Source organism: Carcharhinus amblyrhynchos, chromosome 4, assembly GCF_965287045.1.
Source record: "Carcharhinus amblyrhynchos chromosome 4, sCarAmb.v2.hapA, whole genome shotgun sequence".
NCBI classification, from domain to species: Eukaryota; Metazoa; Chordata; class Chondrichthyes; order Carcharhiniformes; family Carcharhinidae; genus Carcharhinus; species Carcharhinus amblyrhynchos.
In genome coordinates, this window is record NC_137327.1 from 53,743,857 (window position 1) to 53,766,691 (window position 22,835).

At 42.0% G+C, this 22,835-nt stretch overlaps 1 protein-coding gene across 3 annotated transcripts in view; it reads left to right on the forward strand.

The window, feature by feature from the left end:
• Window positions 1-22,835, forward strand: part of wdr59 (WD repeat domain 59) — an 84,086-nt gene that overhangs the window by 37,969 nt on the left and 23,282 nt on the right. For 2 of the 3 annotated variants that reach the window (XM_080187167.1, XM_080187165.1), the window contains exons 17-21: window positions 1,337-1,406; window positions 1,832-1,985; window positions 5,315-5,371; window positions 11,162-11,295; window positions 18,260-18,341. In XM_080187167.1, coding sequence (XP_080043293.1) covers window positions 1,337-1,406; window positions 1,832-1,985; window positions 5,315-5,371; window positions 11,162-11,295; window positions 18,260-18,341 — 497 coding nt within the window. The remainder of the gene's footprint in view (window positions 1-1,336; window positions 1,407-1,831; window positions 1,986-5,314; window positions 5,372-11,161; window positions 11,296-18,259; window positions 18,342-22,835) is intronic. The other variant, XM_080187166.1, reaches the window with a different exon arrangement.

Below are 22,835 nucleotides of genomic sequence, written 5' to 3' on the forward strand. Positions count from 1 at the left end.
TGGACAACATGTAGGATGTGCAAGATTTCAGCACAGACTAACGAGTTACCAATTTTATTCATGTTGAACACTTGTCTTTCCAAGACCGCTAGTGTATCTATCATAATGCCTAATAATTAGGGATGTACATTTCCAGTGGAATTTTTGAACAAATTCGGTAACATTTGCAAATTCAGAAGTGAAAAATTTTAATGAACGCGTGCCTGTTTTGAACTGATGTTGATACTCAGAAACTAACCAGAAGAGAGCCTATTTTCCATGTGGTGCTAGGCTCTTATTACATTGGAGTTCAGGATACACAGGTGAGGACAGGATGAGACTAGCTCCTATTCTCAAGCCACGAATAGGATGTGCGGTCTCAGTACTTCTGCTGATAAAATAATCTTATCACTGAGTATTTGATGAACCTCTCAGATCAGGAGAAGAACAAAACTTGATTAGAATAAATTTGAAAAAGCTTAACTCTTTGCTGCAAAGTGAATCAACCCAGTTGATTATTGATAATAAGTGAGACCTGTTTGTTCCAGTTGTGAAAGCTGATATGGAAGGAAACACCAGGCAAGGATTGAACGCACAGAAGTTCAGAGGGGAGTAGAAGTCTATAAAACTGGACTGTAACATCGAGTGTAAGGAGCATCAGAGCTTGATTTCTTCTTTCGCTCACCTAGAGCACAGCATGTCATTTGGATCCTATTCAGACAAACTTTGATATTGATTAATTTCACAGGGCCTCCGAAATTCACAGGCCCCTGTTACTGATACCTTTCATTCCCTCTAATATAAGTGGAATCTGTCTTGGGATTCTTCATGTGGAATTGATATTCTTGTTTCAGTATCCACACAGCCAAGTGTTATGATCACTGGTGTTTTGTGTTCTCGTTGAGGAAATTAAACTTGGGATAATTCAATTTCCTGGTTGCTTGGTGAGTAGTTGACTTACACAGTCTAGACAAATCTGGTCATGTTGAATTAGCTGATCTTGATTAGTTGCTACAGTTGATGCTAATGTTTTTCAAGTTGAGAGGGGTAAATCAGCCATCACTTCCACTCTACATGTGGACAGGATCACAGTGGAGCTCAGCTGTGATGACTCCCACAGTTGAGTATTCTGCTGACTGTTTTACTGCTGAAATTCTTGCACGAGGAATGGTCACTTGACGTATCCCATAAGGCACCCAACATAATGTAGGATATTGCAACAGGACAAGTCAGGAAAGGAGAAAGTGGTCAGAATAAGGAAAACACCTGAATTCAACCTGGTCTGTAAATTTAAGTCTAGCTTACGTGGTGCCCCATATCAGGTGATGACTAACTTGAATGCATTTATGTTGTTTAGGTTACCTTGTGTACTTCATGAGACCGATGACTCTTCACCGGACAGTGTCTCCAACAGAGCCCACACCCAGGTAAAGAAAGGCTCGTGCATCAGCAGTGAGTTTACATTGGGATGGTTTTCTTCAGGGTGCTTTGCAGATTGAATATGCTTGTTAGTTTTGGATGACAAATAAATTTTGGATGATAAATGGCATTTTAAAATTGTTTTGCTTCTATAACTGAATATTGGGGCGTACTGATGGTCTGTTTTATCCACATTACTGATGGATCTCATGTGGATTTTCCTATAAGTGAGTTAAATATCACACTCTTGCTTGAGGGTCAGAAGAATGTGGGGGCGAGTTTCTCACCTGTGTTGTTAGCTATTCCAATTAATTTATCTTTAGTCTCTCCCAACATCATCATTTTTGTTGTTGCTACTGAGACTTGAGTGATGTAGTTTATTAAGATTCATACAGCCCATAACTGATCACACAATGTTTTATTGCATATTTAGATCTCTGTCAGCACTTTCTGCCTATCACAGTGGAGGAATCACCCCGATGAAGATCCGTACAGAATCACAGAGTAACTTGAGGCTGTACAGTGGGAGCCCAACTCGTAGCGAAAAGGAGCCAGTCTCCATTAGCTCCTTCTATTACAAGGAGCGAGTGAGTATAGTGCACTGCATAGTCCACTTATAACCAACTACGCAATCTATTGCCTGCTGCCTTTATCCCAGGCATCGGTTTGTCCAATGCCACTTGCATAACAAATAATTCATTTCATTTTTGATAGAATTTCTCAAGTTTCTGCAAGGAGTGGAACTTTTCAGGCACAGAACGATTAAACTTTCAGTGCGATGTGGCTGAATTCTGTACTGCAGTACATGATCACTCTGCCTCCCAGAGTGGTTTCGCTCACTCTCCAGAGATTTGGTGCAGTCATGGTCTTATGCTTTTTTTCCTGTTATACATTTCAGAAGTCCCAGCTAACCAGTTGCTATACAAATGCATCTGTGTGGTCATTAAACAATATTGGAGAAAGAAAAAAAATGAGATGGGATTTATAAAAGTGCAAACAATTGATTAAAAAAAGTCCAAAATTTAATTAGGCACAATCAGATAAAAAGGTTTAATTTTTTTGTTTTAATTTCTGACTTCTGCTGATAGCTAGCTATTGTGTCGCCTGTGTGCATGTGTTTATTTTGGTTTTAGCAGGTTAAGTAATGAACAGGTACTTTGGTCAAGGAGATAGCAGCTCCAAAGAACAAGCATTCTCTTGGGGGCTCTTTATTTATGTGGCTTTTCTTTTTGATATAAATCTGATGCACACCTGGCAACACTGTCCCACAAACTGGAAAATCTATTTTTTAACATCTTTTGTCTGTTAAAATGGCACTGGGATCAGCTTTAGATCTCTTCACTGTTCTTGCAGATTTTGCTGTTTGGCTATGCTTGCATTAACTTTGTCTAATGTATTTGTCAGGTCCTGACCCAATGCTGTACCTTTGCTGTGACAACAGATAAAAACCTGTTTGGGCAAACGGATGGTGTTGGATTATATAGCAGAATGGTTGTAGCTCCCTTTTCCCTTCTCATTGATGGTGCTGTTAATGAACAGCTCACTGCCTTTCTCACCATCTCCTCCCATCCCCTATGGTATTTGCTTTACTGCTGTTTCTGTGTCTTATGTTTCTGTGTTGTGGTATATGAACTAGATTGACATCTCCTTCATATGGGAATGCTTTGTTTTGCAGCCTGTTACACACTCCGCTTCAGTCCCTGCATATGCAAATGACACAATCCAAGCAGGCAACAATGATCTGCCAATGTATTCTCTGTTCATTTCTCCATGCCTTGCCATCTTGTACTTTTCTCTACAGTACTTTCCTGTGCAGTTGTTCATAGTATCTTGATTATTGGAATTGAAAACGAGCTTACAATACTAAGTAAAAGAAGACATGAGGTGCTTTCCCATTGCCGCCTTTATGCACACTTGAAGGAAATGCAGCTCCTGGTCTTGAAGGATCCTTCACCTGTAAGCAATCATTGTCCTTCAAGGTTCTAGTTCTCCTGCTATTACCATAAATTAGCTGGTTCTGCTATTAGCCATGGCTTATAACCCATGTTTACAGTGTAACTGTTTGGATTCCGGTGAGAATTTGCAGACCTGATGTTAATGAGCAGTTAGAAAAATATTTTTAGAATGCAATAGTCTGATTAGTGTACTGGCTGTGAATGGGGTTGGTTACCTGAGGAATTGCAGCGGTTTTCCACAACTGAGGAAGTGCTCAGTTTGTAAATACAGAAGTCATCAATGAGCTAATTTTCATGTTGAGAGTCATGAGTTACCCTGTCAGTTCCCCATCCTTTTTATTACCAAAATTGTATGATGATTTTTGTGGGCTTTGATGTAAAGCCTTTAATTTGTTCCCTTTAAGTAACCAGACCAAGTCACTAAGTTCTCTTAAACAGCTGTTTTAATACAAGGTATAGTAAAGACCCTAGAAAGTCACAGTTTACTGTCTGCAACTAGTCAGAGTATAGAATCCAGGAATACACAAGTTATAATTTCAAATTTGATTACAATATACATTAATCAAGATGCAAGTTACCTCTTCATTGATAGCTGTTGATTAAGGTTACATGCATAAAGTACGATATTAAAACTAATCACAAACATTGTATGCTTGCTTAATTATAATATCCAATCAGCATGTAAGGTTTAATTACATTAGTAGGCTTTTTTTAAACTACCTTTTGACACCCCAGCATCTCTGAGTTATACCATCGCAATCAGTCCCCTCATGTCCAAATGTCTGGTTCAGAGGCCACTGCCAGCCTGAGACATAAACATTCCCACACTGTAGAATTTTCCTTCCTACATTTATCTGAAGGCCACATCTGTCATTAGGACAATCTTTGTCTTCCCGTCTAGAGTTATCAGTGTACAGTTTTGATATGCTTGTCTTTGCAATTAAAACTGTTAAGGCTTTTGTACTCAGTTTGCTTCTTTTAACCCTTTCGTTGGACAGGGTTATTAATATGGCTGCTATTTTCCTTCGTGATTATTAGTATGGATATTATTCCCCCTCAACATTGACTCTAGTTTTAATTGTCCAGAACAGTTCTGATGTTTTAGGATGTTGCTATGAGATGAGAAAAACAGCAGAATATTCAGGAAGTGACAAATGTCTTACAGGATTTATAAAGAAGCTTCAGCACCCTGTGTTAAAAGGCAGCACCAATGAAATAATGAGGCCAAGAAGTGAGAGGCAAGTGAGGAGCAAGCAAGGATGATGCAGTGCATGAGTGGTCACTGAGTGTGCTTTGTGTCTAAAATACTTGGAGAGTTGGTGTGGATCTGTGTATTTTGTTCGTTAATACATTTCACACAGCGATGCAGAAATTTCATCTTTCCTATGTTCAGTTGTCTCTTGGAATATTTTAATGGTGAATAGGAATAATCTGCATCAGTCTGGTGATGGGAGAGGAATAAGATTAAAACATAATACAAATAATTGCTTGATAGTGCAGAACTTGAATGTTGTTGAAGTCTTGCCTTTGACTCATTAGGACAACACAAGAATGGTGAGTTTCAAATGATCATAACATTTCACAGTACAGAGGAATAGGGTGGTATAAACTGTGGTTATTTAATATTTATCATTGTGTATGTCCTGATGAGTGCAAAATGAAAAACTTGAGCAACATGTCTCCCTTTTCAACAATAAAAAGTATTTATTGACTGATATACTTGTCTCCGTGTTTGTCACAGGTTTCTATCTGCAGTTACGTACAGCTTGGGCCCTAACTGTCTATTGAACAGATGTTGAAATGGAGAGCTCTTTTCAGCCAGCTTCTCACTGAGTGTGAATGAAGTTTATCTTTTCTGTGCATGTTATTTTGGTTTGGATCTTTCTGTGTGCTTTTTTCTGTTGTGATTTGATTTATTTTTGTTTTCTTGGTGTTTTCTTTGGTGTTATTCATACTTGCAGATGTCTCCTCTCTCCAACCGGCGGCGCTGGTCCATTCAAGCCGTTAATGAGTTCCCGGTACTGTGCACATTACCCATCCTGCATTGGTGCCCTTCTGTCTCTGGGATGGCCAGATGCCCTGCATCAGTAACAATCTCTTCATCACCAGTCAGCTCTATTAACACAAATGGACTCCCGTTCACTTTTTTTGGTTCAACTTCTAAAGTCACTGAACCGTGTTGGGAATGGGACTGCAAGTCTCATTCTCATGGGGACCCCTTCCTCATGAATGAGCCCAAACAATGAATATCCTGTCAGAAAGGGTACCACACTGACATCCACGTTGGGTTACTTGCCATTGGAGTCACCTATAACCTTTGGGCAGGAACCCTGGTTGAGATCATGTTTTCCCTTGTCTAGCATAAGGTTCATTGAGGACAATTATAGCTGTTCAGCTTTAGTCCAAGTTAAGATCGCCAAATTCAGTACAATCAGAAATTCCTAGTCTGTGTGAATTGTCTAGATTGGTCTGAGAAAAGGTGCAGCTGGCCATCTCACATCCTTTGGGCAGTTCAGAAAATTCCAATGAATGTTGCTTTATGCAGTTTTAATTTCACTAGATGGTTACTAATGGCTAAGTAACTCCGCACAATGTGCATGCTATTGACTGTGAACTGGGCTTGTAGTATATGTGCAGCTTTTTAAAAATGCGTCATTTCATTTACAACTTTACAGGAGCATTTCTGTGCCATGTTAATCCAGGTGACTAGGTTACTTCATATCCCCCAGTTCAACAGTTGAATTTGGCTTCCGTAGACAGCCTGATGTTCTCTGTGCTTGTATAAAAGCTCCCATGAGCCTTGCACATGTACTCCAGTGGAAGTTAAATGATGGCTAAAATGTCAACCAATGGTTGATATGCAGAAGTTGGTATGACGAATGTTTCACTTACTGCATTGTGAAAAATGGTCTTTGTGCTTTTCATATCATTGGAGAAAATGGGTAGATATGTATGCATTATTTTGCTAATGTTGTTCAAACTTTGCTTCTTGAAAAAGCACAGAACCTTGCTGCATTTAACTTTTTACTATAGTTGGAAGAATCTAATGCATTTTCTACTCCAGTTCAGCCTGTTAGATTCTGTGCTTGATTGAGGACATCTGTTGGACGTAGATATTCATACACAATGTTAAGGGGGCAGCCTAGGTGCTAGTTTATGTTCCTGGTAGACACTGGTAGGATGCTTTTGTAAATTGGGTATCAGAATTCATGTGCTGAGTTGGTGAACTGTTTCTCTGCGGCATGTAGCACCAGTGCGGTGAAGTGGGAGAGTTTAGCAGATCAATAACATTTCTGGAGTTTCAGACCTGAAAAGGGCTTTACACCCAGTATGGTAATTTTGTCTATTTTGTGTTAGCACTTTGCAGAAATCTTGTTTCATCTATACATTTCTATAGATAGAACTTGCTTTTCTCTCTACTTTGGTAGCCTCTAGAATTCTCAAATTAGGTTGTAAAGATTATCATTTGGTTTTGCAGGTACTATCCATTTGACCAGGCCATGTGAAATAAAATTGTCATATATCAACTTAGACTAATAGTAATGACTTCATAAAGGTTTTGGATATTGTAGGAATGTACCTGTTGTAATGCACATTTTGTTGTTTTCTGTGCACAGAACCTATACTAAGCAATTAAGGTAACTCCCTGATCAGTGCTATTTTTCTCATAAGCCACCAACAGAGCAGTCACTACTCCTGTCAGTAAGTGACTGATGAAACAGTGATGATTCCCCCATGAATTGCATTCCAGAGCATCATCAGTACAAAACAAACTTGGTGACATTGAGTAATTAATCATAAATAAACTTGAATATATATAGTGCTTTCAAGACCACTGGACATCTCAAAACATTTTACAGCCAGAGAAGTAGTTTTGAAGTATAGTTACTGTTGTAAGTTTGCACACAGCAAGCTCCACAAACATAATCAACATCACAAAATTTGATTGAGAGATAAATAATGACTTTGATGGGTCTCAGTGGGCCCAATCTTCAGCTTTTCTCAGTTCTGATGCAGAGGTTGCGTTTTCAAGCTTCACTCCAATGACTTAAGCACATAATCTAGTCTGATGCTTTATTCCAGTAGTGAAGGAGTGCTGCATTATCAGAGATGCTGACTTGCAGAGCGGATGTTAATCTAAGGCTTTGTCTGCTGCTCATATGTAATAAAAGAACCTATGGCATTGTTCGCTGAAGAACAGAGGAGTTCTTCCCGGTGTCCTCAAAAAAGACAATAGGACTAGGGGGCACAGCCTCAAGATAAAAGGGGGGCGGTTTAGAACGGAGTTGAGGAGGAACTTCTTCACTCAAAGGGTGGTGAATCTCTGGAATTCTCTGCCCGTTGAAGTGGTGGAGGCTGCCTCGCTAAATATTTTTAAGACGCGGGTTGATGGGTTTTTGATAGGAGAGGGGATTAAGGGTTATGGGGAGAGGGCGGGAAAGTGGAACTGAGCAGCGACAGATCAGCCATGATCTTATTGAATGGCGGGGCAGGCTCGAAGGGCTGGATGGCCTACTCCTGCTCCTATTTCTTATGTTCTTATGTCCTGGCCAATTTTTGTTAGTGAAATCAGATTGTCTGGCCATTTTCTTGAAAGCACAATACTTTTTGACATTGTGTTTTTGAACATCCTGAGTTGTGGAGACACCACATAAATGAAAAAAAATGGATTCATATTCCTTATTCAGAAACCTTTTTACTAATTCACATCCCATCTGTATAACCGTGACCTAAGTAGAGTCAGCTAATTACCCCAAAATTTATTTCCAATGGCCACTTCATCCACATTCCTCATTCCATATGCACTATTAATGTATGGTCTTTTAACAACCAGTTCACTTGCACAGAAGACACAATCCTTGAATCCTCTCAAAATCAACTTGCCTATGTGAACACACAATCCAGGCACCTTCTTCCTTTTAAAAAAAAGATATTATTTTCCTAGTAACAAGACCATAGATTCCATTCCTGTATCCTCCTTTTAATCATATGGATACACATTGCAGTCCTCCATCCTCTTCCTAAAAATTATTACACACCAATCTGGCTTCCACCTCAACCAGCATGTACCCTCCATCTCTACATCACTTTCCTAAAAACCAATATACATGCACACATTCCATCCTCTTCCTAGCAATCATACACAATCAATTGCATTGTTTTAGTGCTTTTAATATAAAGACTGTCCCAAGTAGTTTTATAGAAAGTAGATAGATGGTAAAATGACAAGCAAATCAAGGAAGGAGAGACCAAGAAGTTAAGGCTTGGTGAAGAAATTGGTTCTTGCAAAGTTTTAAGAGGAGGAATATGAGTGTACGGTGGAAAGGCATGGAGTTTTAAGGAGCATTGTACAAAGTGTAGAACCTATGAAGATAAAGACTCTGCTACCTGTGGTTGAACAATAAGTAGGGGATGCGCAAGAGGTTGTGCAAAGGAACAAAAGAGTTTAAAGTCACAAGAAAAATATTGAAGAATATTGTAGTAATGGGATCAGATGAGGCCTAAGATATACCATGACTTGGATGAAAATTTTAAACTTAAAAGATGCTGGGCATGGGAGAGCCTATTGGTCATGGAAGCCATAAACATCTGGGAAAGGGTGATTGGGTGGTGGAACATGTGTGTATGAGTTGAAATTCATAGAGGAAAAGAGGCCAACATAGAGATCGCTAGAATGATTGAGTCTGCAGAAATATATTAGTGGTTCAGTGGAAAGAGATGAATAGTGGCAGCAGATACATGGGAACACCAGCACCTGCAAGTCTCCCTCCAAGCCGCTCAGCGTCCTGACTTGGTAATATATCTCAGTCGCTGGATCAAAATCTTGGAATTCCCTCTCTTAACAGCATTGTGGGTCAACCCACAACACATGGACTGTAGCGATTCAAGAAGGCAGCTCACCACTACCTTCTCAAAGGCAACGAGGAATGGGCAATAAATGCTGGCCAACCAGCGATGCCCAAGTCCCACAAATAAATTTAAAAAATGAAGCAGAGGAAAGCAGTGTTACAGAGTTGGAAATAAGGAGTCTTTGTAGTAAGGAGGATGCAGGTTCTAAATCAAAGCTCAAAGACATAAGGAGATCAAGATTTCAAACTTCTGAGTTGAATCTAACACAATAGCTGGGTGAGGGAGGGGGAGGGAAACATTTCTTTTGTTGGCATTAAAGACAGTAACTTCTTACTGATGTTGCACTGAAGGGAATAGTGATTGGAGTTTGAAGATTGAACAAGTCTGAAGGAATTAAAGCAAGTGGTGGAAAGTAGGTGACACTGACAGTGTGCAAGGTTTTCCCATTTTTGGATATTACGTCATTCTTGGGCATCATGCAAGTTGGAAGAAGGAGGGTTACAGGGATAGATCCATCGATTACAAGACAGAGAAGCGTTGAAAGGGAGCTGACGTTGGTAAGTTGTCCAATGCCGAAGAATGAGGAGAAATGAAGTGCCACAATTAGTCATGCAGAGTATCCTTGTATGCCAACACATTGCACCCTACATTCTCTTTCTGATAATCGGCACACATACCCCATCACTTTGCGTCCTTCTTAGAACCAGTCTACACATGGCATCTGTGCATTCTCTTCCTGATGGTAGTGATCAAATAGAACTGATGATACAAGAATCATGATGACTGGCACAGTGCCACAGTGGTTAGCACTGCTGCCTCTCAGCGCCAGGGACCCGGGTTTGATTTCTGGCTTCGGTCACTGTCTGTGCAGAGTCTGCATCTTTTTCCTGTGTCTGCGTGGTTTTCCTCCAGGTGCTCTGGTTTCGACCCACAGTCCAAAGACATGCTGTTAGGTGCATTGGCCATGCTAAATTCTCCCTCAGTATACCTGAATAGGTGCAGGAGTGTGATGACCAGGGGATTTTCACAGTAACTTCATTGCAGTGTTAATATAAGCTTATCTGTGATGCTAATAAATGAACTAAATTATATATACACTGCCAAAATGGAACAAAACTGCACATATAACCTGCAAGCTTTTGTCTTCTGATGATAAAAAGTTACAAGCCATACATACCTATTCCACATCTGGAGATCAGGGTTTTATTTGTTTAATAAACTTCATACTTGATTTGTTTTCTTTTCAGTGTCTTCCAGTACTGTTTCAGTTTAATGCCATTGGTTTGGATCACTGAGTGAGAGGTTGATTGCACCATACCTGGTTTTAAATAACTGCAAACGCTGTACCAATGTTAAGCTGTTAACTAGATTTTACTAGTTTTGATCACAAAGCAGGACAATCAAATGGGTCCCCTTTGGTTTGCCGTTGACCAGTTTGGATTGTTGTGGATTTAGGTAAATACTGTCAACAGCAAAATCTTTCTATTTGGCAGGCAGATTGTGAGCTTGTGTGTTCATAGACACTTCTGCATTTGTCCTGATAATTCTGTAGGATGCATAGTTTAATGGCTCTTTTAGTTTATATACTCTCCAATGCTTGGTCTTCAGCAATGAGGCCTAGAGTTGTCACTGAAAATTCAAAGAAAGCATATGAGAACACAGCAATAATTTCATTTAGGTCAGATGTAGGATTGTCCCCATAATTGTAAATCTTGTTAAAGATGTTAGTATAGTTCCCCAAAGAACACACAATAAAATACATAATATGTGGATTTAACTAAATTAGAGTGAAATAACTTCTCAAAGACCCCAGACAGTTCTTTAATAAATGATAATTTTGCTTTAATTTATGATAATTTTGCTTAATTTAGATTCCCTAGAATAAAACAACACACCCCCTCCCCCCTTCCTGATGGTACTGAAGAGCACCAAAACTAAGAAGCTTTTCCGGTTCACAGAAATCACGTCGATGGAAAGGAAAGCGCGAAGCCACGGACTCAAACAATCGTCCAATCAAAGCTGCAGGAAAAGTCATCATTCAAGACATCTCCTGCCTCCTTCCTGTGCACAAAGCACTGGGTGAATTGTACATGTAAGTGAAGCACGTTCACCATTACATCTAATTATAAATGATGTACAACTTTTTAAATCCTCATTCTCCAAAACTTAAGAGTATAAGAACAGGGAGGTTATGCTAGTACTGTATAAAATATTAGTTAGATCTCAGCTACAGTACTACATGCAGTTCTGATCATCTTAGAGGAAGGGTGTGATCAAACTAGTTAAAGTACAAAGGAAATTTACAAAGACATTACCAGGAATTGAGAATTTTAGCTATGAGGATAGATTGATAGACTGTTGTTTCCTTTGGAACAGAGGAGACGGAGGACAATTTTATTGAGATGTATAGAAGTATGAAGAACTTAGACTGGACAGGAAGGAACTATTTCCTTAGCATCGAGGTTAATAACTGGGGCAATAGCTGTAGAGTAATAAACGGAAAGATTGAAAGGGAATTGAGAATACCTTCTTTCACCCAGAGATTGGTTGGAGTGGGTGGACAGGCAGATTCTGAAACTCACTGCCTGAAAGGATGGTCGAGGCAGAATCCCTCTTTGCATTTAGAAAACACTTTATGCATTTGAAGTGTTGTAACTTACAGGGCAAGTTCTGACACAAGTGGCTTCCTTTGTTGCTGTAAGGCTTTCTTTCGCACAGTTTTCGCCACCACCCTCCCAAGGGCAACTAGGGATGAGCAATAAGTACTGACCTTGTTAGCAACACATCCTGAGAAAGAATGAAGAAGCGCAGTTGTACAGAGCAATTTGTATACTTCAAAATGGAGCATTCCTTTCTCTAGGAGATTCAATATTATTATTCGTTTTCCTTCAGTGTCCAATTTTTTTCCCCTCCACAGTGACTTATACTACTGTGTGATTTAATGATCGATGGCAGCACTCTGGCATGTTGCTTTCATGTAGATATTATTTTTCTCAAAACCAGCATCTCATGTACATAGTGGTGGGGGTTGGGTTGTGATTCACCAGATAGTTGTCACTGTTTACCTTCAATTGCAAACTTTATTTTTCTCAATTAGCCTCTGTCCATGAGTCTTTGTAAGCTGTTTTCTTGACAATTTAAAAACCTTTTGTTTGATTTCCAGGGTGTTTTACAGCTGCTATTTTAGTTTCAAAAGTTCAAAGAATGTCAGAAATACTGTAAGAGCATAGGCAAATTTGAAAGAAATTAATTTTTATTTGGATTGTGAATAAAACCAGTGAGGAACTAAAAATGAAAAAGCAGCTAAGATAAATGACAGTCCACATTTCACATGTAATTACCCACCAAACACGCAACGAAGCCATAGGCACCATATTTAAGTTAAGGAGCAGTTAAGATGCAGTGCAACAGAAATAGAAACAGATCAAAAATTTCTTAGTTCTGTGATGGCTTTTAAGTCATTTATAGCTGTACATTTGAGGTTTTTATAATTGAACACCCAAAAGCTTTTCATCTTCCTTCCTTATGGGATCACTGGAACACAAGACATAACTTCTACTTCCTTGTCTTTAATATCAGTTTGTATTTTATGAAATACGAGGACTTAATACCACATTATTCGAAATTTACAGTGGTCAGTCCAGCAAAACACAGATTTAATCAACCTATCACTTACTTGAGGGCCCAATTCGCAAGGTTGATGAGGGGCAACCAGTGGATATTAATGGTCCTGATCTTGAGATGGCGAAGCGCTGATCATATGAAAAAGTATGATCCTACTTGTTCTTTAGGCTGCAGCAGGAACATGCTCTCCCAACTGCAGCATAGTCCAACCGTGAACTGACTGTGGAGTGGCCTAAAGGTGTGCCACATTGCTGGTGTAACCACGACCCTCCACTGTCATGAGCTGAAGATGCACACTTTGAGGTCTCTGTTTAGCTAGTCACAGGTAAGTGTTTATTTTTAATGATTTTCAGTTTGTGACAGTACTGTCCTTTACTATATTTATATCATGTTCCTCGTGAAGGGTTTGTTTAAAATTTAGCTCTGGTTCCGCTGATTCATCTGCCGCAGGCAGCCCACATTCTGAGAATGCAAAAGAATAATTGATCCTAGAAAATGAGTTTTTTTAATTTGAGCTAATGCATTTTTGTACATTTTAGTGTTCTCAGAATAGGGTTTAATTAAGTTAATTGACGGGAGAGTCTCATGAATACAAAGAACAACCCAGCACGGGAAACAGGCCCTTCGGCCCAACGAGCCCGCGCCGCCGCATCGCCCTACACCTATTCTACCCTGCATGTCTACGAATGGGACCCTACTCAGTCAGATTCAGGGAAGAAATAGTGTCAATTTGGTGGAAACCGATTAGCCTAAGAGCACATCTTTGGGGTGTGGGAGGAAACCGGAGCGCCCGGAGGAAACCCACGCAACCACAGGGAGAATGCACAAACTCCCACAGACACAGGCCCAAATCCATGTATCTGCACAGCTAGCAGTGCTAGTCACTGAGCTGTTGTGGAGCCCGTCTATCGGTCCAGGATCAAGCACACACTCCGACATGAAGTACTAGGCCACTCCTGGACTTCCAAGAGCAGCCCACGCACGACCCGCCGTGTGCATGCCCCTCGCTTGACACGAGGTAGACCTCCACCTGTGGAATAAAGACAAAAAATATTAATCATACAGCCTGCCCTTCCGGTGTCTCCCGAGGTTTAACCCTATTTAATAGCCCCTACCATATCCCTCCATTCTCGTTTCACTCATGTGCCTATCTAACTGCATCTTAAACGAGTCCAACGTTCCTGCCTCCACCACCCTACTCGGTAGCTAAGGGTGGAGCTAAGCTTGCAGAGAAAGGCAGATAGTTTCTGCCTGAATCTGTAAAGAGCAGGACATTTCTCTCTCTCTCTCTTTGGAGTCTGCTGTTTGGCACCAGCTAGAAAATATGTCTTTCTCTCTCCAGAGGTGTTCTGGAGGCTTGAGGATAGGCAGCCTGCATACCAGCATTTAAGCCTGTGTTGTTTGCAAACTGATTTTGAAGAGGGATTTAAGTCTGTGAGAAATATTGCATAAATTGGAACTAATAGAGATAAGAATTGTACCTCGTCATGTTTAAGTATCTCCATTGGTAAAAGTTAAACTCATTCATTTTGTTATAGTTAAACTTTATTTAACAATACAGTTTATTTTGACAAAAGCTTCCCAGTGTGTCAGTAGAGTCACAGCGTATCCTCACACCAATGCCAAAATCAAAAACTGGTTGGGATCTCAACCAATTTCATAATGTACCTTGGGATTTCTGATCTGGTGACAAGTTTTTTTATTTGGGGTACTGACAGCACCCTGCCCTCAGCATGTGCTAGCTCTGCAGTCCCAAAAAATGAATATAAAAACTGGTGTAACTGCTGAACAATTAGTCCAAATTCTTACATGAAAGGCCTTGATGAAACCAAGTTGCATTGCAACTTCCAGATTTGAGAATTAGTGGGCCCCTTGGACAGTACAGTATCATTGCAGCCCTCAATTACAGTGAACTTTTTGGTGTTTGCTGCTTTTGGGACTGAAAAATCCAACTCATTATATATAGATTTTTAGAAGGCATTTGATAAATTGGCCACCCATGTGGTTGCAACACAAGGCAAGAGCTCATGAGATTGAGGGTTAACATATTAGCATAGATTAAGAATTGGAGGAGGACGTGAATAATTTGCCAGGTGTTAGCGATGGAAAGATGGTAGGACAGGAGGGTCTCAAGGACATTATTGTTACTAGAGAGGCGGTGCTTGACAGACTGGAGGGACTGATTGTGGACAAATCCCCAGGACCGGATGGAATGCATCCAAGGGTTCTGAAAGAAATGGCAGAGGTGATAGTGGATGCCTTGGTTATTTTCCAAACATCGCTGGATTCCGGGGAAGTGCCGGAAGATTGGAAAACGGCTAATGTTACGCCGTTGTTTAAGAAGGGTGGCAGGCAAAAGGCAGGGAATTATAGGCCGGTTAGTTTAACGTCTGTGGTAGGTAAAATGTTAGAATCTGTCATCAAGGAGGAAATAGCGAGGCATCTTGAGGGGAATTGCTTGATAGAGCAGACGCAGCACAGTTTCGTTAAGGGGAAGTCGTGTCTGACAAATTTATTGGAGTTCTATGAGGATGTGTCTAGGGCGGTGGATAGAGGAGAGCCGGTGGATGTGGTCGGTCTTGATTTTCAGAAGGCGTTTGACAAGGTACCTCACGAGGTTATTGCAGAAGGTAAGGGCATGGAGTTGGGGGTAGGGTGTTGGCGTGGATAGAGGATTGGCTGTCAAATAGGAGGCAGAGAGTGGGGGTCAGTGGGTGCTATTCGGATTGGCGGTTGGTGACTAGTGGAGTGCCCCAGGGGTCGGTGCTGGGGCCTCAGCTATTTACCATTTATATAGATGATCTGGAGGAGGGAACCGAGTGTATGGTGTCAAAATTTGCTGATGACACCAAGATTGGTGGAACGGCAAATTGTGCGGAGGGTGTGGAGAGTCTGCAGAAGGATCTAGATAGGCTGGGCGAATGGGCCAGGAACTGGCAAATGGAATTTAATGTTGGCAAGTGCGAGGTGGTCCACTTTGGTAGGAATAATGGTAGGAAGGACTATTACTTACATGGCGAAAAACTGCAGCAGGCGACGGTGCAGAGGGACCTCGGGGTCCTTGTGCATGAGTCGCAAAAACCCAGCCAGCAGGTGGTCAGGAAGGCGAATGGGATGCTGGCCTTCATAGCGAGGGGGATTGAATATAAAAGTAGGGAGGTCTTGCTGCAGCTGTATAGGGCATTGGTGAGGCCGCAGCTGGAGTACTGTGTGCAGTTTTGGTCGCCGCACTTATGCAAGGATATTTTGGCCTTGGAGGGAGTGCAGAGGAGGTTTACTAGGCTGATGCCGGAGTTGAGGGGGTTGAGCTATGAGGAGAGGCTGGATAAACTAGGCTTGTACTCGTTAGAGTTTAGAAGAATGAGGGGAGATCTCATTGAGACATATAAGATGATGAATGGGATGGATAGGATAGAGTTGGAGAGACTCTTCCCGCTCAGAAAGGACAGTAGGACTAGGGGGCACAGCCTCAAGATAAAGGGGGGGCGTTTTAGAACGGAGTTGAGGAGGAACTTCTTCACTCAAAGGGTGGTGAATCTCTGGAATTCTCTGCCCGTTGAAGTGGTGGAGGCTGCCTCGCTAAATATTTTTAAGACGCGGGTTGATGGGTTTTTGATAAGCGAGGGGATTAAGGGTTATGGGGAGAGGGCGGGAAAGTGGAACTGAGCCACGACAGATCAGCCATGATCTTATTGAATGGTGGGGCAGGCTCGAAGGGCTAGATGGCCTACTCCTGCTCCTATTTCTTATGTTCTTATGTTATGAAAACGGACAGAAAACAGAGTACGAATAAATGGATAATTTTCGGCATAACTAGTGGAGAACAGCAAAGATTAGGCCTCAGCTAAAACTGAACAGAAACATAGAAACTAGAAGCAGAAGTAAGCCATTCAGCTGTTCAAACCTGCTCTGCCATTTATCTTGATCATGACTAATCATCAAATTCAATATCCTGATCTCTCCCCCCACCCCGGCATGTCCTTTGATACTTTTAGCCGCAAGAGTTATACCTAACATGAAATCAGACAATGTTTTGGCCTCAACTACATTCTGTGGGAGTGAATTCCACACCTTTTCCATCCTCTGGATAAAGAAACCTCCGTTCTAAAAGATTTACCCTTTATCCTCAAACTACGATCCCTAGTTCTGGACTCCCCCATCATTGGGAACATTCTTTCTGAATCTATCCTGTTTAACCATGTTAGAATTTTATGAGTATCTGTGAGATCAGCTCTCACTCTTCAAACTTCAGGGAATATAATCCTAACTGACTTGGTCTCTTCATGATAGACCTGCCATCCCAGGAATCAGCCTGGGAAACCTTTGCTGTATTTCCTCTATAGCAAGGACATTCTTCCTCAGATAAGAACACCAAAACTGCACACAATACTCCAGATGTGGCTTCATCAACACTCTATACAATTGCAGCAAAACATCCCTATACTCAAATTCTCTTGCTATGAAGGCCAACATGCCATTTGCTTCTTTAATGCCCGCTGTACCTGCGCGCTTTCAGCGACTGACACACAAGGACTCCAAGGTCTCTGAGTATCCACCTCTCTCAATTTACACCTGTTCAAGTAATAATCTGTCTTCCTATTAGAGCTACTAAAGTGGACAACCTCACATTTGTCCACACCATACTACATCTGCCATGCAGATGCCCACACACTCATACTGAAGCATCTTTGCGTCCTCCTCACAGCTGACCCTCCCACCTAACTTTGTATCATCTACAAATTTGGAGGTGATACATTCAGTTCCCTCTTCCAGATTATTAATATATAATGTGAACAATTGAGGTACTAGCACAGATCCCTTTGGCCCCACCAGTCACTGACTGCCAATCAGAACTGGGATCATTTTTGTCAATTCTTTGCTTCCTATTTGCTAACCAGCTTTCTACCCATCTCAAGACATTACCTGCAATCTCATGTGCTTTAACTTTACATAGTCTGTTATGTGAAATCTTGTCGAAAGCCTTCTGAAAGTCTAAATAAACAACGTCCACTAGTTCTCCTTGGTCAACTCCACAAGTTACATCCTCAAAAAATTCCAATAGATTTCTCAAGCATGATTTCCCTTTTGTAAATCCACGCTGCCTTCCAAATGTCGAGTTATGAAATCCTTGATAATAGACTCCAGCAATTTGCCCAGTATCAACATTAGGCTCACTGGCATATTGTCCCTGTTTTCTCTGTACTCCATTTTTGAATAGCGGGCTTACATTAGCTATCCTCCAATCTTCAGGAACTATTCCAGAGTCCAAAGAATTTTGGAACATAATCACCAATGGATCTACTATTTTCAAGGCCACTTCCTTGTGTACTCTGCGATGAAGACAGACTGAGGGTATTTCCCTCTGAAACTTATTAGTGACATTTTCTGTCATGAATAACCTCTGATATCAGTTTTCTTCTTTTGCCTTTCAGACTGAATGTGAATGACATCCAGGATACGTGTCAGAAGAATGCTGCAGCAGCTCTATCGGTCGGACGACGAGATCTTGTACAGGTACTAATGCCTTTCAATTAGTCTATTCAATTATTCTATCTGTGAAGATGTTAAGGGGAGAGGAAAAATGCTGGTTGAAGATTAGTAATTGGTTATGAGATTGGGTAGAGCTCGCTGGATTTTTTGCCTTTTGGATAAGTTTCAGTCAGCTCACAGAAGAGACAACAATGAAACAGACCATTTGTTGACATTTATGCTCTACTCAAGTCTGCTTTCATAGAACATAGAACATTACAGCACAGAACAGGCCCTTCGGCCCACGATGTTGCGCCGACCAATTAAGAAAAAAGCAATGACCCTCTAACCTAAACCAATCCCTTTCCATCCATAAACCTATCCACGGACCTCTTAAACGCCCCCAAACTAGGCGCAGGTACAACTGCAGCAGGCAGGGTATTCTATTCCCCCACCACCCTCTGGGTAAAGAACCTACCTCTGACATCCGTCCTATAACTACCACCCCTTAATTTAAAGCTATGTCCCCTCGTGCTAGCTTTCTCCATCCGAGGAAAAAGGCTATCACTGTCCACCCTATCTAAACCTCTAATCATCTTGTATATTTCAACAAGGTCTCCTCTTAGCCGTCTTCTTTCCAACGAAAACAACCCCAAATCCCTCAGTCTCTCCTCATAGGACCTTCCCTCCATACCAGGCAACATCCAGGTAAACCTCCTCTGCACCCTCTCCAATGCCTCCACATCCTTCCTATAATGTGGGGACCAGAACTGTACACAATACTCCAAGTGCAGCCGCACCAGAGTTTTGTACAGTTGCAACATGACGTTGCGGCTCCTAAATTCAGTCCCCCTACCAATAAATGCCAAGACGCCGTATGCCTTCCTAACAACCTTATCGACTTGATTTCCAACTTTCAGGGATCTATGCACATATACACCTAGATCCCTCTGTTCATCAACACTATTCAGAGTCCTACCGTTAGCCCTATACTCTACACATCTGTTATTCCTGCCAAAGTGAATTACCTCACACTTTTTCCGCATTAAACTCCATCTGCCACCTCTCGGCCCAGCTCTGCAACTTGTCCAAGTCTCTCTGTAAACTATGATACCCCTCTTCACTATCTACCACTCCTCCGACTTTGGTGTCATCAGCAAATTTACTAATCCATCCTTCTATACCCTCATCCAGATCATTTATAAAAATTACAAACAGCAGTGGCCCCAAAACAGATCCCTGAGGCACACCACTTGTAACCGAACTCCATGACGAATACTTTCCATAACCACCACCCTCTGTCTTGTATCAGCTAGCTAATTCCTGATCCAATTAACTAAATCACCCTCAATCCCATAATCTGCATTTTCTGCAGAAGCCTTCCATGGTGAACCTTATCAAACGCCTTACTAAAGTCCATATATACCACGTCAGTCAACTGCTTTACCCCAATCCACCTCTTTGGTCACTTTTTCAAAAAACTCAATAAGGTTAGTAAGGCACGACCTACCCTTCACAAAACCATGCTGACTATCTCCAATCAATCCATTACTCTCTAAATAACTATAAATCCTATCCCTAATAATTTTTTCTAATACTTTGCCCACAACAGAAGTAAGACTCACCGGTCTATAATTCCCGGGGAAGTCTCTATTCCCCTTCTTAAACAATGGGACAACATTCGCTATCCTCCAGTCTTCTGGCACTATACCTGTGACCAACGACGACCTGAAGATCAGAGCCAGAGGCTCTGCAATCGCCTCTCTTGCCTCCCAGAGAGTCCTAGGGTAAATCCCATCCGGCCCAGGGGACTTATCTATTTTCAAACCCTCAAGAATATCTAGCACGTCCTCCTTATCTACTGCAATACTATCCAGTTTACAACCCTGTAACCCAGTGTTCTCCACAACTACATTTACGTCTCCCTGCGTGAATACCGAAGAGAAATATTTGTTCAGTGCCTCTCCAATCTCTTCCGGTTCCACACATAACTTCCCACTGCTGTCTCTGACTGGCCCTAATCTTGCCCTAACCAATCTTCTATTCTTAACATATCTAAAGAAAGGATTAAGGAGAATCCTAAGGCTATCAGCCAAAGTCTTCTCGTGTCCTCTTTTAGCTCTTCTTAACTCGCTCTTTAACTCCCTCCTGGCTAATCTATAGCTTTCCAGTGCACTACCTGAGCCCTCAAGCCTCATCCTGACATAAGCCTCTTTTTTCCTTCTAACCAGTGAATCAACTTTTTTAGTGCACCACAGTTCCCTTGCTCGACCATTTCCTCCTTGCCTGACAGGGACGTACTTATCAAGGACTCGCAGTAGCTGCTCCTTGAATAAACTCCACATTTCGGATGTTCCAAGACCCTGTAGTTTCCTAGTCCAACCTATGCTCCCTAATTCTCTCCTAATAGCCTCATAATTACCCTTACCCCAGCTATAACTACTGCCCCGAGGTTCATGCCTATCCCTTTCCATCACTAAGGTGAACGTAACCGAATTGTGGTCACTATCACCAAAATGTTCACCAACTTCCAAGTCTAGCACCTGGTCTGGCTCATTTCCCAGCACCAAATCCAATATAGCCTCACCTCTAGTTGGCCTATCTACATACTGAGTCAAAAAACCTTCCTGCATGCTTTGTGTAAAAACTGACCCCCTAACGAGCTAGAGCTATAGCTATTCCAATCAATATTAGTAAAGTTAAAGTCTCCCATAACAATTACCCTATTACTTTCACTCCTGTCCAGGATCGTCTCTGCAATCCTTTCCTCTATCTCTCTAGAACTTTTAGGAGGTCTATAAAAGACTCCCAACAGGGTGACCTCTCCTCTCCTATTTCTAATCTCAGCCCATACTACCTCAACAGACAAGTCCTCATCAAACTTCTTTTCTGTCACTGTGATACAGTCCTTGACTAATAATGCTACTTCTCCCCGCCTTCTACCTCCTTCTCTACTCCGACTGAAACATTTGAACCCCGGAACCTGCAACAACCATTCCTGTCCCTGCTCTATCCATGTCTCTGAAATGGCCACAACATCAAAGTTCCAGGTACTGATCCATGCTGCAAGTTCATCCACCTTATTGCGAATACTCCTCGCATTAAAGTATACACATTTCAAACCATGCTCTACTCCACCCCCGCTTTGCAGTCCTCATCTATTACCCCCTCAATTTCATCCCTGCTACTCAGGATCCCACCCCCCCCTCTGAATCAGTTTAAACCCCCCTGCATAGCCTTTGCAAATTTTCCCCCCAAGATATTGGTTCCCCTCTGATTCAGGTGTAGACCATCACTCTTGTAGAGGTCCCACCTTCCCCAGAATGAGCCCCAATTGTTCAAGAACCTGAACCCCTCCCTCCTGCACCATCCCCTCAGCCACGAGTTCAAACTTTCCCTCTCTCTGTTCTTCTCTAAACTATCCCGTGGCACAGGCAAGAGTCCCGAGATAACCACTCTGTTTGATTTGGCCCTAAGTTTCCACCCCAACTCCATAAATTTCTGTTTAATATCCCCTTCCTTTATCCTCCCTATGTCATGTGTCCCCACATGAACTATGACTTGGGGCTGACTCCCCTCTCCCTTGAGAGTCTTAAACACCCGCTCCGAAACATCCCGTACCCCAGCCCCTGGGAGGCAACACACCAGCCCTGAGTCCCTTCCATTACTACTGACTCTCCTATCTGTCCCACTAACTATGGAGTCCCCAATCACCAGGCCCAATCTTTTACTTCCCCTACCCACCTGAGCCTTCACAGCAGGCTCACCTCCAGAGACCTACTCCCTTTGGCCATCTTCAGTTGATTCTTCCTCAACTGTAGCCTCCAGGACAGAAAACTTATTTTGGAGGGGAACAGCCCTAGGGGATTGTCTCCCCGATTGCTTCTTACCCCTCTTCCTAGCAGTTACCCAAGACTCATTTTTTGGAGTGACTATCTCTTTGTAACTCCTATCAATGTCTGCCTCAACCTCCCAAATTATCCGGAGTTCCTCCAATTCCAGCTCCAGCTCCTTAACACGATCCTCCAGAAGCTGCAAGTGTACACACTTCCTGCAGGTAAAATCAGCAGGGACACTGCTGGTGTCCCTCACCTCGTACATACCGCAGGAGGTGCAGCTTACTGCCTGAACCGCCATCTCTGAAACAATTTCCAGGAGGGGAGAAAAAAAAACTTCCCACATACTTATTATTAGGTTAGAGGAGGGGGGAGGGTGGGATACTCTACCTGTGTAGAGGATCGGGTATCCTCCCTGTACCAATTTATAGGAGTCATGATGTGGGTATGTCGGCGTTGGACTGGCGTAAACACAGTAAAAAGTCTGACAACACCAGGTTTTAGTCCAACCGATTTATTTGATAATAGACTCACAAGCTTTCGGGGTTAGCCCCTTCGTCAGGTGAATGGAGAGTTCTGGCCTCAGACAGTTTTGAGATTACTGATTAGAATCCTTACACCTAACCTGCTGTTCAAGACCTGAAGTGGCTGACAATGTGAGTGGAAGGAGTACTGATCACAGGTTAAAGAGATGTGTATTGTC